Below are 18,783 nucleotides of genomic sequence, written 5' to 3' on the forward strand. Positions count from 1 at the left end.
AATAGAAAATTCCATAACAACACAGCAACAACACGCCATTGTTTGACCAGATGAGGTAATTCAAACGATAATAAAATGAATACTCTAGTGTACCTTTTCCTGTGGGCTGCGAAATTGTCTCAGGCTTTCTGAATCCAAAATTTATTGTCAATACCTACTTCATATGTTACAACAAGGTTCTCGGCGTGTATGGATTTAACCCGCATTTTATTGGTGCTCACTAATCGGTAAATGAAAGTGCTTACGTTTATTTAATATATTTATAAAAAATTTAATAAGAAAATAATATATACGAGATGGCACTCGAACATATGAAGCCTGTATCGTACGAGGAACTCTCCTTACTCCGCAAACAAAAATATGCATCACTGAGCTACGCTGCTGCAAAAAGAATAAATGTTGGATGATAAAGCATTAATAATCTAGTGCGACTGATTCTTTCAATATACAGACACTGCAAGAGTAGCGAACTTAGTTCAAACGAACGTGACTCTTCTCACACTGCTCATCTGTTAAAAAATTCACAACAAAATATTCGCCGAACATCAACAATTACCATTTAGGTAATTGTATATATATAACAATTCCTAAATAATGAACACTGACACGACAAAAGAGCAACCGCCAAGAGGGACCTTCTCACGAGGTCGATACGTTGTAAATCAGCTTCACACCGGCAGATGAACCGCTTCACAACTAAACAAAATTTCATGTCCGTATTTCAAGGCAGTGAATGGGTAGATCACCGACGATAGGACTTGAAACGTTAGGACCGAGTACTGATGATCACTTCTTGTTCAAAATATTTCGAGATATTCGTGCAGTAGTAGACTGGTCTACTAGCATCTTCGTATTGCTGCTATGCGGCGCTGGGCACAACCTGAAAAAATTTTGCACTGTCAGGCCTTCTATTGTACGCAAGCTGGGAGCTGTCATGATGGCAGTGGCCGTGACGTGAGGAGAAGAAAGCGATCCCAAGGGTTCTAGGAATTTTTTTTAGCGCGATTTACGTTGATGAATTTTAAAGCGGAGGTGGATTGGTAGGTATCAGGATGGAAGCGTTTAAAGGGATAAGTCCGAGACAACGACCAACTTCTTGGCGATAGACCGAAAAGAGAGGCTCGTGAGGAGACCTGCCAGGTAAGCTTCTACAGCGTTTCAACTTCGCCTCCGAGCCCCGGTGATGAAACTATTTTGGTGATGTCGTCCACACACCATGTTATGTTGGAGGCCTGGACAGAAAAAAGAGATAAAGTGGTTCTCAAGCGCAGGAGAGATGATCGAATCCTAGAGAACACCTACGCACGCGGTTGTGAAAGAAGAGCGAGTTTTGAAGTAGAAAAGTATGTCAGTCTGCTTGCAAAGTTCCGCTATAAAAAGCATATCCAGCTCTTACACTGCGGGCTAGAGGCCGTCGCGACTTGAAGCCCGTCGTCGTCTGGTGCGCATGTAGGACTGAGGTTGGTAACTGAGGAGTGATACGTTTTAAAGCCTTATTGCCACTGTGAAGTGGTGAGGGATGTCATGGGTTGTGGTGGCAGAAGCCGCTCAGCAGAAGAGAAAGACAGCGCGATATGAGGAGCCTCGGTGTCTTAGTTATCGGGCTTGACGCTGACGGCTTTTCATGGGCATGCGAGAGCAAGGAAATTTCCAGGTTGCTAGGAAGGAAGACGGTTGACACTTGGGTCTCACACTCAAACGTCATCCCGTTGCTCAATGGTCAAAGGGTTGCCAGGATCGACAGAGTGGTGGAGCCCTCCAGCAAGCCGCGACCGGGATACCTCCAGGGTCACCTCGACTCCGCACGAGGCGGGGACAGAGACCGCTTCGAGGGCAGCCCTTAGTCGTGGGCATGAAAGCGGGCCTGTCGGCTTCGTTGATATCAATTAACGAGCGAGCAGACCCAGAGCTTGGGCAGTGGTGGAGAGCAGGAGTTGGATGAAATTAATGCAGCGGTCGGAATATGGAAGGAAATATGGTGCCCATGCGATGTCCAAGAGGAGGCATGCGATGATTAGATACGAGGAAATATCAGTTCCAAGGGGAGGCGAGTACGGTACCATTGTTGAGAATAACGAAGGTGACAGACGTGTCGTATCAATGAGGACCTCTAACACCGCAAGCTCTGATCGTTTATATAGGAGTTACAGGGACGCATGATGGACAATAAATTCGTCATAGACAAGACAATTGCTCGCGATGGTGAGACTGATCAATTCTGGGCAATATGCCGGAGGTAAATGAAGATACTTTGAGGGATGTCAAGAGGACAGGGCAACTGAATTCATTGGGGAAAGAACGAGCAGAGACAGAAATGGATACGGGGCAGAAGTGTCACGAGACATGAAAAAAGGACGGCCGCTTTCGGCACATAAAGTGTGTCTAGACTCTAGAGCCTACACCATTTGGCTGACCGCACCATTTGGCTGACAGGGCAGAGCATCCACAAGACGACGAAGCGGAGATCGGAGGTAAAGAAAGACATGTTAAACGCTACAGAAAGTATAATATTCTTGCAATAGGAGACGTCAAATGAAACGAGGCGTCAGCCAGAGGAAGACAGATAAGGTACGTGAAGGGAATCATTCCTACATAACTCGACCTCACAACTGCGATCTTTGATGCGAGCACTCGAAAACACGACTCCGGGGAACGCAAAAGCGTGTTGAACTTCTAGCGAGCAAAGACACACTTTGAAAGCTTTTATGAAAGAGAAAGAACCAGAAGCATAAATTTAATCATTTCTCAAATAGGATTAGTCTGACTAACTGCCGAAAGCCGAAAAAAACAAGCCAACCACACAGACAACGATATGCCGTGGCTTGTCATCTAGTGAGCAGCGTACTCAGACCAGCTACCTGCCTACCTCCGTAGCTGCATTTTAAGCAATAATAACTACCTGACACCAGGCCAGTCGTGGGACTCTTACTGCACACAAGAAATAAGCAAGAAGAAGTCCTTCGTCCTTTTAGACCTTAATGCTAGAAAATTCTTATAAAAATAAAGAGAGCAAAGCTCCAATACCCGCGTTAACCAGTTTTGTTCGTACAGTTGAATGCACAGGACGTTATTCTCTAACTAGTATAACAGAATATTTACATAGATACATAAGAAAATTAGTACTATCATGAGACAAGTAGCAATAGAACAACAGAAACATTACAAGTCATCACTCAGAGTGAACTAATATATTATACACCAGATCTAATATTAGGCTGCATGCCAGCTGCCGTAAAGAAGTACATTAGAAGTAAAGAAGTAAAATACATTAATGAGATTACACAGAAACATGAAGCATATAACACAAGTAAATACCCTAGTGGATGCATCAAATGATTAAAATTAAAACAGGAAGAATTCTAAGCATTACGTATAAAAATTAAACATGTTTACTCCGGAACTGAGAGCTCAACATAACCTAGAACATACGGTCCCACATTTCAATAGGATTAAGTATTACATGCACACCTTCGCAGACATGACACAAAAAAATATAACTCAGTACTCACTGAAGTGAGTGACAGAGAGCGCATTTTCACGTTGACGAAAACTTGAGGTCACGGACGGACGGACAGACAGACGGACATGGCGAGCACAATAGTCAATAGTGCATTTTTTCCATGAATGAGAAAATGCGCTGAAAAACAGTGCAGCAATTACAAGCATTATCGTTTGTTTAACTTATGTTTACACGCTTTAGACAGGTTTATTTTTTTCGAGTTTGAAGGCCAAGAAAACTCTTGAAGACATTTGCATTAAATTAAAAATCTTCAAGGTTCTCAGGATAGCAGATTTATTAGAGCATATTGATTCCATTGCACGTGAGTCAGTAGGCCTAATTATAAGTGAAATAGATTAAATATTAGAATAAGAATAATTACTCAGCAACGCACATGTCAATGTACAGATACATTACGATTTTCAACAGAATAACCAAGACAAAATCTCTGCGCTATCTCACATCGACTGGGAATGACGTCTGAAAAAAGCTTCCAACGATCTTATTTGAAGCTTCGTTGGGAACATGGACATTAGTCCTCATGGTAGTCGCAAAAACTATCGAAAATAAATATGAGCGATATTTGAGACTATTAGTGAAATAATATTCATACATAAACGCACAAAATTTTCCGAAATTGCTTGACGTTAGCACGTATGGTGCCGATGACATTCTACGTTATAGTCAAGATTATACGGAACATAAAGATTAATACTATTCTCTTTATTTATAATTCTTCAAATAAATTTCGAGTTTCATATAACAGTACATGTCAAATATTAGTCACTTAACATGACACGGCGTCGCTGTCTGATGTCTGGGTCATACCTAAATGAGTAGATTGATTGCCATATCAAATCATGTTGACGTGGTAGAACGTGAGCAATGTGCATGAGAGCGCTAAAACCATTTAAAATTCAGAAAAAATCACAACAAAAGCACGAATAACAATTAAAAAGTAACAAAATTGACATCGGTCGTAAATGTCACAATTTGGCAGGATTTCCGAGGCAAAATATGGCTCATGGAATAATTTTATGCTATAAATGAGCAATCATTAAAATTGTTAATCGATACAGCTGAGGAAAAATCTTTGAAAGGTCCTCCTGTTTATGAAGGCGGGACTATGTAATTCAAATTTGCTATCAATTGTGGGAAGTACGGGATAAAATTTTACATCAGGTAACTTGATGAAAAAATAACCTGGGAAAAAAATGAGGCAGAGGCAATTAGAAGCTAAAGATAAGGCCGCGTTGATCGTTCCTCATTGATGTGTCACCCTATTTTTGTTTGGGTGGCACATTGTTGAGTGACGTGAAATAAGAAGTGTTTCAGAAGTATGGCCGAATACCTTGTTACCGCGTACCTACAGTACCTTGTAATTATTATTGGACGTTTCATTGACAAGTAACTGCAAAAAAGCTATAAATAAATATTTAAAAAGAACTTCTAGAGAGAAAACGACCAACATACAAACATGGTACATCCTAGAAAACTTTAAACGAGAGACAATAATATTGAATTTGCTAAAAAGAAACTAAAGGCTTGACTTCATTCTCTATAATTACTTTTAATACATCAGAACATAAGTCAACAGTTAATCACTGCAGATTCCGTAGAACTGTGTGCGTTTCGATAACGCCCTGTATTTTTGTTGACCAATCTCGAGTTTGCCCCCGGATTGAAAATTCGACGAAGAAACCTTACTCAAAATCAAAGAATTTAATTCCTAATCTTTTCCAGACGAATTCATTGGTAGTACAGATTGAAGATGGCACGTGAGATAGCAGCTCAATGTCTTAGTCGTGAGTTCGATGTAGTCAATATTAGGAACAAATTTACAAACTTCGCTATTACAGAATTATTAACCTACATGGGTCTCCTGGAGAACTAACATTTTTGCCGGGATTAGGTAATGTATATAACAAGGTTCTGGATTTACTCGTTTTTATAGTAAATCAAGTTTGATTTTGTAATTATTTATTGTGCTCACAAAGTCACGAACTAGGATCCGTCCTTCTGCTTCATAACCGCTGGTCATTTGGTTCTGGCAGTACATGATGGAATAGTTTCTATTTATCTGGTTTGTTGAGCGAGGGGAACAATCGTTGCCTCATTAGTGACCCGGTGCACATCATCACATGAGACATGATAATTGCTATGATTAATAAATTGGGTAATTATTATTCAATTCGTAAAGCTTAATATGATAGCAAAATATATAAGGAAGAAGTCATTATTCAATTCATATAGCTTAATGTGATAGCGAAATATATACGTAAGAAGTCATTATTCAATTGATATAGCTTAATCTGGTAGCAAAATATATGAGGAAGAATAAATGACATTACACAGTGAGTAAATGACGATGAAAACCAAACAATCAACAACTACCGACAGAATACAAATTTTTTATTAGAAATAATTCAGAATCTGCGTTAGGAAGCTACAATAATTTTAAGATGACATACTTTAATAGCTTCCCAACAACAGCAAAGCAGTAACTAGAATATCAAGAGTAGCCATAAAAAACTTTCCACAGCAACAATGTCATACTACAGCCCCAAAGAGTGGGTTACACTGGTCAAGTAGCCGCAGTATGGGAGCAATGTTGTAAGGAAAAAGCTCTTTTGCCACAAGTTTCTTCAGAGAATGTCTGAGGGTGAACATGGTTTGCACTGCTGCGTGCAGGTTGATGTTGGTGTTGCTACCGGCCTTCTGTAAACTCTCCGCACTTGACAACGACCGCTTAACCAGCTGTAATTATAATAATGTACAGGAATTAAGAGTGATGCAAAAATGTCTTCAACACAGAATCACTACAAAGTATTATTAAGTCTCCTAAAGAAGCTCAAGTTATTCACAGGAAGGTAGGTATTGGTTAGAAGGGCTGTCATAGAAATTAAGAGTGATGCAGAAATATCTTCAACACAGAGTCATTACAAAGTATTATTAAGTCTCCTATAGAAGCTCAAGTTATTCACAGGAAGGTACCTTGGTATCGGTTAAAAGGGCTGTCATTTAAAGGTAAGCCAATTTTGCAAATTTGTATACCAATGTGAATTTTTGTGAATAATATCATAGCTGAAAACATCTAAAAATGGTTAAAAATAATAAGAAATGATGAAGTTAATTTATTCAAATTTTAAAATGACAAATAAAAGCTAGTTTTCAGTAAGCCTAATTTTCAAAGAAAGAATATTGCAGGATCTAAAATTTTTAAAGAATAGATAAATCTTATTCAACTGATAAAGACAATCAAACCTCAAGTAATGAGATATAAAACCAGGACAGCACATGATGAAATCAATGGGTCATTGTCAAATACTGCAGCTGCAAAAATAAAATAAATAAATAAAAAATTGCTAAAAAGAGCATATGACTTAGGTAGCCACAAAAGCAAAAAATTTGAGTAAGATGTGACAAGCAGGCGGAGCTGGGCAGCGCTACTTTGAAATGTAGCGGCCGCTACCGCTACATGCTCTAAATGTATCGGACGCTACCGCTCCCGCTAAAATTGCTTAAATGTAGCGCCGCTACCGCTACTGAAAATGTAGCGACCGCTACATGTAGCGCGCTACTGCCCACCTCTGCAAGCAGGCACCTCACCTTGAGATATCTCAGCAGGTACAGGAGGAAGCAGGTCTCGTTGGATATAAGCAATTCAAGTAGGACTGAGGAGTCAAATCTGACAGTGTCCAGGAAGATCAAGAAGCTGGTGTGCGGGCACAGCCATGAGTTAATCACTCCCCCACCACTGCTGAGAATTCAGAAATTTGAGAGTACTCAACCATAAGTGAGTTCAGTAGTATTATTTATTTAGTAGCTTTGTGTTCAAATCCACTACTCCATAATAAGGATTTATGGTACTATCAAATCATGATTTAATGCTTGGTTTTAAGCATACATATAATGTTGCACATAGTACAAATGTATAATATTATTTGTATATTCTACATATTGTAAAAAATGTTATAATATTGTGGACTAAATATTTCATAATATTTGTATGACTCTGGAAATTATGCAGAAAGTAGATTCCTGGATAAATAGACTAGGATCATATTCCTGAATAGGTAGAGTTAACCTAATGAATAATACCGGAAAGAATTTGCAAGACCGCTGTGGATGTCCATTCCACAAACCATGGCCTCAACCATCCAATCGTCATGTGAACTGAAGAGCTTCACCATCCACTCCGCTATGGGGCAGTTTGGATGATAGTCCTTGTGACGTTTCACAAATGCATCAGTTTTGGCCAGCACTTCTTGTAAGCTAAAGGTGAAAAATATGAGAGCTGATAATTTTGATTGCAAACAAAATAGCTTAAGAAGGTTCATGAATACAACAACAAAGTCTAATTAAATAAATAACAATGGTCCTTCACCCATATCGCCTAGCATACAAAAACATTAAAAAAATAGTTTAGAGAAGCAAAATATTGACAACACTTGGTCGTGATTACATTCCCATTTTGCCTCACCTCTTGCAAATAATTTCCATTTCAGCTTCTTCAGTATCAGATCCCTGGGTTGCAGATTTAGGAGAAGAGTCCTCAGATGAAGACGATGAGCTATCACCACGTGCTTCCTTCACAGTGACAGCAACAGACTTGAGCACCAACAGAACAGTTTTACGGAACAGTAACTTACGAAGGTGATGTAAAGTGCAGTTCTTTCTTACAAAAGGAGATAAAGGATCAACAGTGGTTGATTGAGGAGATTCGCTAGATATTTGTCTCATTTGATTGGATATTTGTGATTCACTCAGATCAGAGGGGATTAAAATGTTTGATTCTTCCACATCATCTAAAGATTTACTAGTCTTGTGAGGCACTATTGATGTGTGCTGGCTTAATTGTTTATGTACATAAGTAAACACTTCATTAGAGCTGCTCGATATATCAGATTTGTCATCACATTCCTCTTCTTGCTGATCATTATTGTAAGAATGTTTTAAAAATTGCAGACCACTACTCAAGTGCATAAAATCTCCTAAGACAGCTGAAGAGGTTCCAGACTTTGAAGTAGATGGTGATGAATAAGGTAGAGAAGATTGACTTGGTGATCTTGTTCTTTGGCGTTCATTGATAGGAAAATTATCCGTTGAAGACCTTTCATCAAAAGAGTGAACTGTGGTTCTACTTTCATGGAACAATCTTGAATTCAATTCATCCATTTCCAAATTTTCTGTCTGGGGAAATTTTGAGTCAAGGGATGGTGGTGTTATACTAATTTTTTCATTTGAACTGCTTTGAGAAATTGTAACTGAGCCTTCAAGTCTCTCACACGTGGTTACAGGATTTGTATCAATATAATTTTCAGCCAAACTTGAAGCATCTTCAGGGATGACAAAACTTTGTTGCACATTATCTGAAGCACGAGAACTAGACAAACATTTGCAGTCATTAGATCTTAGACATTTGCTACACTGATGAATGGTTAAATCAGAAATTTTATCTTTTACTTGGTCAGCTGAAAAATCGGCATTAAAAATTTCTCTGAACTGATCTTGTGGCTCAATATGAAGAGATTGAAACCCAGTCTCTGCTTCGCAAAATGCTTTTAAAGGAGTCAATATTCTTGATGGTCTACAACTGACAGCTGTGTCATGTGAGGTGTCCGTGTAAGACTGAGGCAGATCTTCCGCTGGCTGCTCACACGGAACAAAATCCAGCAAGTGTTTGGTGTTGACATCCCTGATGAGTCTTTGAGCCAAGAGACAGGGTTCATCATCCAACACTTCCTGTAAAGCCAGCGTGCTGCCATAACACAACACCTCGTTTAAAAGATGCAGGATTCTTTCCCATACCATTAATGGGGTGTCTGCACATGTCAATGGGTCAACTAAAACATCCAGTCCATTAAAAAATAGCTTTGTATCATCAAACTTCAAGTTGTTTTTGACAGATATAAGAGATATCCACATGTTCAGAAATGATACTACAACAATTTTATCTGTTAGAGACGTTGAGTTGAGGCACTCCAGACACTTTCCAACAAGAGTTCTCCATTTGTATCCAACAGTCTTAGTAACCAGAGATTTGAATTCATGAGCACCATCAACATCTGCAGGAGTAAGTTTGATGACTGTGCAGCCAGGCTGGCTAGGTGTGGAAGAATCATTATGAGAATGCTCATCATTTTCTCTCCAGTCAATTATTCTTCGAATTATATCAAAAGAATGACTAACCAACAGCCAGTTTTCAGAACATTGTGCGGTTTCAACAAGCTGCTTCAAAATATGAGCACCTAAGTCACCTTGAAACAAAAGCAGCAGTGAAACAATGGCACGGACAACAGTGTAACTGATGTACTGATTTTCACTAGCCAAGAAGCTCAATAGTATCTCAATTAAGTGGCTCTCAAGGTCAGCTCCTGCCTTGACCACTTCAGATATTCGAGAGCAGATCATCGATCTTGATCGTTGCTTCAAGGCCACATCAAAGAAAAGAGACAGCATGCTGGCATACAATAGGCAGCCATCAGTGTCCTGGAAGATAAAAAATGTATGAATTAAAACTAAAAAAAAATGTAATTTAGATTCAAGCAAAATTTTGCATGGTACTGAATAGGTTGAAATATCTAATAAATTAGTTCAGTAAATTTACTAAATTATAACCACAAATTTTTTTTAAATAAAAGCAGATGACCATTGCTGTAGAACAAAGGAAATAATGTGATAATATTACCTGCATTGTCTGATTAGAGGAAAGCAGCACACTGAAGTGAGCATTGCATTGGTGCAATATCTGAACGATGTGAGGGAGTGGAAGTGAGCACAGGCATTTCCCATACAAAAGTTTTAAAAGTTTTTGCACATCTTCAACACATTGATGACCAGCATTGGAACCATCATAGGTTCCAGCAGGAAGTTTAACACGTTTGTGCTGAGGTTCCACCATGTGGGATGATTTAAGTTTAAGTTAAACAATTGGTTTAAAAATGAAATGCTATAAATAGAATCTGGAAAATTGAACATTTTACAAGATCTTGATAAATGACATGTGTAAATAATACTAATAAGGACAAATTAAAACTTAGGTTTTAGAATCATTTTATCATGATATTCAAACTACATTATTTGATTTCATTATAAATCTAGATTTATGACTGTTGATACAAGTTGATGACATCAAAGTGTATTTTCATCTCCCCATTTAAAGATGTTAGGAAGGAGACCCACTATGTAATTTATCCATTTGAAATAAAGCAAAACATGAGATGAAATAGGAGACATGGAAATAGCTAAACCACAAAAATATTCATGCCGCCATGATTGCATAAAAATTACCAACACAACACAAAGGTACTATTAACACATTGCTAGTTGTGATAATATAGGTCGAGTAGTTTTTAATTCAATGTGTAGGTTTCAAAATAGTTCAGATAAAGTTCCAATGCCTTACGGCTGAAAAATTACTTGAGTTATTTCTATAAGCATTTTTGAAGTTTTTAGAGTGACCGTCTGACCATGAAGATGATATCAAGCTGTAGAAATGGAAATGTGTATACTAAAGACAGGGTTTGTCCCAGTATTTAGAAAAAAATTCTATGACTTTTCCATGACTCTTCATGACCATCAATATAATTTTCCAACACTCGTATATGACAGGTTTAGCATGACTGAATAACTAACTCTGCATATTCTATCATCTCCTACAGGCTACAGTTGAAAAAGCGTGTAAATGCATAGCTCTGCATGGATTTTCAAAAGTGGCATGGCTCTTCAAAGCTGCTTTCCCCATATTTGACACATCAAAGTCTTTCAAGCACAATATACATATCGCCATACCTTCATGCTTTGGATGGCAAGCAAGCCAGTCACAATAAGCTTCTATTCTATTCACGAAATATACACTTTCCAGGCATAGTGATGTAGAAATTGCATGCTAAAGATGGAACGCTGCCACTGCAGATCAAATCAAAAAATTGTCGAATGCAACTGAGCTCAGTGACCAAGCTCCCGTGATTGGTTCTCCAATCATGTCACTGATGGTCGCGTGATTGGAGTACCAATCAGAATGCAGGAAACAAAGATTGCACAACCGGTGAACAACTGCAGCACAAAAAAAAACGCTTCATTTTTTTTTGCAAATTCCATGACTTTCCATAACCTGAAATGAAATCCAATGACTTTCCAGGTTTTCCATGAACAGTACAAACCCTGCAAATCTGGAGTAATGGAGGAGGAAGCTAACACCCTAAAGTCACTGTCAGAAACTGAGACTTAAGTTCCTGACAGAGACTTTAGGGTGTTAGCTTCCATCTCTGGTACTTCAGATTTCCGTATTTTAGAATCATTGTACATTTTTAAACTTAGGCCCAGTTTAAATTCAGCTGTTAGCTCATATCCCCTAGAAATTGTGAATAGATAGGTTTTTTATGCCCTAGTACTTGTACATTTGGGTTTTAATTGTGTTCTGTGCTTTCAATTGTATTAACTTGTGTCTTTCTATGTAAATTCTAGATTCTACGAACTGACAATGGAGCTGGACTTCAAAACATTTTCTATAAAGATATGAATTTTTGTGGGCTATTCTTTCCTCTTAAATTTTTAGTTAACTAGCAAATTAGGCAAATAAGTGACATCAATTCTTTAATACGATCAAAATATGGCAAGGATGGTTGCCACTGCTTCAGGAAATACTATGATCATCATCGTAGCATAGCTGCAGCTTATGGCGGCAGCAGGGATTGAACTATATAGGGTTATAAATATAATGCAAGCATTGACACCTGTTGGCATTGTGAGAAGATATTATGTCATAACATAGCTGCAGCTTTTGCCAGCAGGATGGATTAAACTATATAGGGTTATTAATACACTACAAGCATTGACACCTATTGGCATTGTGAGAAGATATTACATCAGAGCATAGCTGAAGCTGCTGGCAGCAGCAGGGATTGAACTACTACCTATACATGTCTGTTATTAAATACACTACAAGCATCGACACCTGTCGGCATTGTGAGAAGATATTACGTCTTAGCATAGCTGCAGCTTTTGCCAGCAGGATGGATTGAACTTTATATGTTTATTATTACTCTATGTACATTGCCACTGCGCTGCATGGCAGTATTGTTATTGACACGCACCCAAGTTAAATCTATAACTAGTAACAGCGCACAACAAATATTTTGTTGACACATTACCGTGCACCACGCAGAATGAAAAATTTAAGACATGAATTTCTGCACACCTAGCACATCTTTCTGCCTATGGGAGCTGGGCAAACATGGCAGCTCATCCTCCATTTTCTGGATATCATTAATACGGTATAGTCAAATGGGGTAAGACAGGATCGCAGCCTTCATGGGGTAAGAAAGGACCAGCCCATGGCATGCATTCTAATTGCACTGAATTCAATTTGACAAAAGGATATGTTAGAACAATCATTACCTGCTATTTCAGTGTTTGTGGCAACCCTCTTTGGCAAATAATGAATTTCTGGCTAATTTTTAAAGAAAACCTATGTAAAGAAGGGTCAAAAAATAGTTAACCCCGCTTGGGAAATAAGCTCTGTCTAATGACAAAAAATTTTTTGGCCAGGTTTGTGGATGTAGGCAGGTAACCTCAAGTAATAGGCAACTTTTTAGACATACTAGGCATTCCTACCTGCTACCATCACTGCCTGACATGTATTCCAAAATGGGGTAAAAAAGGACCAGACATGGGGTAAGAAGGGACCACTAAATGATCCTGTTTTACAAAACAAATGGTCCTGTCTTACCCCACAAATGGTCCTCTATTACCCTACAGTTTATCAAAAATAGTTTTTTAATGAATATATTATTGTATAGTACTGTACATGGAGTATTTTGGTCAAAATTTTAATCTTTTGCTCAAACTTCATTATACAGTGGGGGGGAAATAAATATTCGTACACTTGAAAAATCGTATTTTAATATATGTAAGTACACAAACTTAACAGGAAAAGTGATTTAAATTATGTATAGAGACGCATAGTATTCAAAAATACTATCAAAAGAAATTAAATCTCAATGCAACAAAAAAACAATGCAACATGTTCACTTTTCAGGTGAAAAAAGTATTCGTACAAAACAATAAATCCGCATTATTTCAATTTAATACCTACTTGATTGAATACCCTTTATTCAGCTCAACAGATACCAGTCTATTTCTATACGTCTCGACCAATGATTTGCAGATGCTGACTGGTATTTTATACCATTCTTCTTTGCACACCACCTGAAGATTCTCAATGTTTGTTGGGGACCTTTTCTTAATTTGAATCTTCAAATACCGCCACAAATTTTCAATCGGATTTAAGTCCGGCGACTGGCTTGGCCATTCCATAACGTGTACATTTCTATCAGCGAACCATTTCAAGTATTTTTGAATACTATGCGTCTCTATACATAATTTAAATCACTTTTCCTGTTAAGTTTGTGTACTTACATACATTAAAATACGATTTTTCAAGTGTACGAATATTTATTTCCCCCCACTGTAACTTGTTAGCTTTTTTAATTAGAGAAATTTAGTGCACTATTTTAAATTGCATCAAAGGGATATAGAAAATAGGGATGTCTATTCCCATTAGTGAGCTGCAGAACTATGTGCAAGATTGGCTGGGGGAAAAATCACTGTGTGAAACATGAAAAATAATTATGATCACAATTCTGTGAGAGGGCATGAGCTATGTTTGAAGAAGTGCACCACAAATGCAGTTAGCAAGAAAACACATGACATCTGACACTTTTTATTACTGACATCTGACACTTTATTTTTATTGCCAATTTGATAAATTTTTCAGACAATGACACTAGTGCAATATAGGTACATGAAGCATTTAGCAGTGCTCTACAATGAACCAAAGCCAACATACCTACTATTGCTATGCTTAACAAAGTTTTCTCGTGACAAAAACTTCAATGTGACTGATATTAGAGTTGACTTCCCACAACATAAAACAGTAACAAGTGATTGTTTAATCAAATGATGTGTTCCAGTTCCTAGATGGATAATATTGTATATCAGGTTTGTACTTTTATTAAAAACCTTGTAGCATATGAATTACCTGTTGGTCCTTTCTTACCCCAGCCTGGTCCCATCTTACCCCAATGGGGTAAGATGGGACCAGCTCACTTTTTTTAATCTGTACAGAAAACTATGTTAGATGCAAAATGTCTGAGTTGTAGCTTAGAAGCCCATTGCATAACTACACCTTATGATAGGTTTAGGGTTTTTAGTTATTCATGGTATAGATGCTACTGGCTTGTTAGTGATTTTGGTCCTGTCTTACCCCATCTGACTATATTTCTGATAGTGACCCTGCAAATATTTTCCAATTCTAAACTTTTGAGATAAGCAGTCCTACAGTCTTTAGCATCAGTAGCATGAACTATGAAAAAGGAGTGAAGTGTCTTTGAGTTGAAGTTATAACAGTAATTGTGCAACCTACAGAAGCAAGGTCATGGTCATGTTGTCAGTCATTGTTGGCATTTTGAAAATTTGCAACCTATGGAAGAGGGCAAGATATTTTACTGTCCAATTATTTCTTTTTTAATTTATTTCAAGGACCGAGATTTTTGTACATTGCATTTATATATGTATCATGTATTGTATATGTGTGCATTATATTGTTTTGCTCTGTTGACTCCAAGAAAATGGCAACTTGCTCCTACTTGCCACTTTGACAATTGACACTTGTTATACTTCATTCAATTGTTATACTTCATTCTACATACAAAATCTCAAAACTTGATTAAATTTTAAATTCTTTATTTGAAGTAAACTTTCCATTTAAAAAAATAATTTTTGGTGGCTATTTATCTTTAATATAAAATTAAATTATTTAAACTCCTAACTTTGGTTGATCAGAAGTCCTGTCTCCTGTCACTTCCCCCCTCCCAAGGCAGGATGGAATTCTAAAAATCATATATTATTTTTGATCCACCTCCACCAATTTTCCAGTCCAAAAATCTAAGTGAAGATAGATAGGATATAAATAGGAAGGATTAAAGTTGCACTTGAAAGAATCAAAAAAGAAGGTTACAAGTTGCAACACTTTTTAAGATTCCAATTGGACCAAATAATAGTTTATTAGTAATTTTAGGATGTGTCCAAGTCAAACTACACAAATTAACATTCATGAATTGATAACAATTCATGCCACCAATAGTCATTTAATATGATGCACACCATGCAAGCCATGGTGCAGAGGGTGGATGCAGCGTCGCCAATATATGGGTTTTTAAGCCCTAAGCATCGCCGGGTAATTTTAAGATGCGTCGCCGGGTAATTTTTAATTAAAAGCCATTTACGCTGAGTAATGAAAAACTATTTACAAGCCACAAACTTATTTACAAGGTTGCATGCACATGTTACCCCAAATAACTAATTTTACCCATAAAACAGTCTGATTGTACAGCAAGTGTCAACTGAACATGTGATAATGCAGTCTGACCACTCTAATGTGACCGCAACTACGTAGTCGTAATTTGTAAACTTGATGTTTACATTTTTTTGGTGGGAACTCATCGCAACTGATTTCCAGACAAGCTTCACTGCATACTGATCAATCCAACATACTGGAAACATTACTTTTTTAAAATAGTTGGCTGAATACTGACATATATATTAAATGAAAGAATTTCAATCTAAATGTGTCAGCAAGATCTTCTGAAGGCATAAATTTTGCTACTGAAGCGTCGCCAAAGATCTTGCAATATTCATCCACTCTCTGCACAGTGGCATGCAAGCAATTTGACAGAGCAAACTCACATTGCTGCTTATGTATTGGAAGCACCCACACAACTGTTTTGTTTTGCAATGTTGTTAGCAATGTAGAAGACATTTCAATACAGACTTACCAGTTACCAACTATCTCATATTAAATAGATTACTGGTAACTTTAATCCTAAATATTGATTGTTTTTTATAAACTAAGTGAGCAGAGGCTCAGAGCCAATTCAAGAAGCCTCAAATGCCACTAATTTTCAGGCATTGCTAACAATTTTTTTGTTTGATGCTGTAATGAACTGGAATGGATGTTGTAGTGTTAAAGCCTTCAATTTACTGCATATTGAGTAAAAGTTAATTGCACTATTCATGCACAGACTGCAATAACCTTGAAAGGTGACTTTGATGTACCCTTCATGCTTCATCAATATCATTGGCAATAAAATGACAAGTTAAAGTTGGTAATATATACCTAGCCACTTCCAACAAAACAAGTCTCAAGAACTTCCATTTAATTATAAGACTGAGCAAGAAAAAAAATTTAGCAACCTTCTCAAAAGTCTAAACATAAGTCAACCCTGCACATGTGTTACATTTAATTTTTTATTTTTTAGCTTCTTGGTGTTTTGAAATGTAATATATTCTGGTGGGTTTTCTGAAAGTGGCAACTTATGGGGCAAAGGCATTGACATTTGACAGTAGTTGTGGCTCAAAGGCCAAAGCTTCAATAAGATAAGTATATACACTGAGTAAAGTAGGGTAAACGCGGTATATTCCGACATCGTGGGTAATTACGTCACCTCTCCAGTTTTTCCTTTATATTAAGCTTTGTTTTAGTTCCATGCGTTTGTTGATGGTTGAAATGGTGACGTCATACATTTGCGCGTCAAAATACTGCCAAAACACTAGGTCTTGGCCATCTAGTGGGAAAATATTGAGATCCAAAGAGAGACAATGCATGCCACCTGGTGAGATCATCAAAAAATGTGTAAAATTTGATAGTTGACCTTGCTCTACCAAATAGTGAATAACTGTTAATAACTGTTTTTATAGGAAGAATATTATGGTTTGAGACTTTTAAATACGTCTGTGAATATATTAGGAATCCTTTAAGTATACTTATAGGCTATTCGCTGATTTCAAGTCGTAAATAAATTAATAGATGATTAAGTTGAGAAATGGATTTAGACACATGAAAACTAATTCCGACACAACTTGAATTGGACACACACAGATCGTTCAAAGCTTTGTACAAAAATTGAAATTTGCTTAATTAAAAGCCTAATAGCTGTTAATTAAAACGTAATTAAGTAGTGTTCAATATTCGTTAGTGTTCTAATTCAAAGCCGTGTTGTATCCCAATACAGCTCACACAGAAAACGGAATTCGAACACGTGGATGTCGGCAATACATATCAGTTAAATTTGAAGCGCTGACGCAACACGACTCACCACGTGTCAAATATTGCCACACACAGTGACGGAATATAGGGATTTGGTAGGTTTCCATTCTAAAGGCTTTTTAATAAATATGGCAATATTTTGTGACGTTTCATTGTTGCTGACACGTAGTGCGGTGTTTTGAGAGTCATGTGAAGCCAACAGAACTTACGTAACGCATACGTTTTTTTATAGTTTTTCATTTCTCGATGCGTTCTTAATGTGTCGGAATATACCGCATTTACCCTATCCCATAGTGACAAACCAGAGATTTTTTAGAATCAGTTCATTTTTAACTTCCTCATTTACCTAAGATTTAAACCAATTCTTATGTATGATAAGGCTGGTATCCAGGATACTTTACTGGTCTACTTATGGGGCTCAAAAATTAACTCGAGGGAGAGTCTAAAAAACTCTGCTTTGCCGCTATGCCATATCCTGGATACCAGCAATGTCATCATGGTGGCAGGGAATTATTGTGAGTACTTATCGGTCCACCGCCGTGCGTCGGTCTTAACCCTTCGCAAGGCCCCATGCCCTTGGCCCTTGGGCCCCTCTTGCAAGTTGTAATGGTCTAAACTCAACAGTTCGACCCCTGGCCCCATCCCCATGGTCTCATCACAACTCCCTTTAGAAATATGTGGAGTTTCGAAATTGATAGTAATAAATCAATAAATATTTGAACTGGGAAATTCCTTAGTTACTTACGTTNAGCTCACCTTCTTCAGAAGTGTGAAAGCTTTTGCCGGTGAAGGTGTGTTTTACGATCGGTCCATAAAGAAGTGTTGATCGGTTCAAAATGACATAAGAACAGGTTCTTTTGAATAACCTATGGATTGGCACCATGTTTGTGTCATACATAAGAAATTAAATTAAATTTGGGATAAATGAGGAAATTCAAGATGAACCGATTCTAAAAAAGCTGTGGTTTGCCACTATGAATTAATATAATCCAGCATAGTGACAAACCAGAGATTTTTTGGAATTGGTTCATTTTTAATTCCTCATTTACCCAAACTAACCCAAGATTTAAACCAATTTCTTATGTATGATGATGCTGGTATCCAGGATACTTTACTGGTCTACTTAGGCCTAGTACTGCCAGTCTGTAGAGTATGGCCTTTTAGCTCGAGATAT

The 18,783-nt window shown here is 37.5% G+C and overlaps 1 protein-coding gene across 2 annotated transcripts; it reads right to left on the reverse strand.

Moving 5' to 3' along the window:
• Positions 1-247: 247 nt before the first annotated feature.
• LOC108672689 (protein lines) lies at positions 248-10,459 on the reverse strand. Of its 2 annotated transcripts, none has more exons than XM_018160397.2 (6): positions 10,191-10,459; positions 7,983-9,991; positions 7,601-7,774; positions 7,109-7,256; positions 6,079-6,256; positions 248-880 (listed from the first exon to the last, which is right to left on the reverse strand). In XM_018160397.2, exons 1-6 carry the CDS (start codon positions 10,401-10,403, stop codon positions 840-842), a joined length of 2,763 nt encoding a protein of 920 aa, XP_018015886.1. In that variant the 5' UTR covers positions 10,404-10,459; the 3' UTR covers positions 248-839. The 2 variants fall into 2 exon arrangements, with proteins under 2 accessions (XP_018015886.1, XP_018015885.1); XM_018160396.2 differs by having other exon boundaries at positions 7,109-7,259.
• Between the last annotated feature and the right edge of the window lie 8,324 nt (positions 10,460-18,783).

Source organism: Hyalella azteca, unplaced genomic scaffold (genome assembly GCF_000764305.2).
Source record: "Hyalella azteca isolate HAZT.00-mixed unplaced genomic scaffold, Hazt_2.0.2 contig3531, whole genome shotgun sequence".
Taxonomy (NCBI): Eukaryota; Metazoa; Arthropoda; class Malacostraca; order Amphipoda; family Hyalellidae; genus Hyalella; species Hyalella azteca.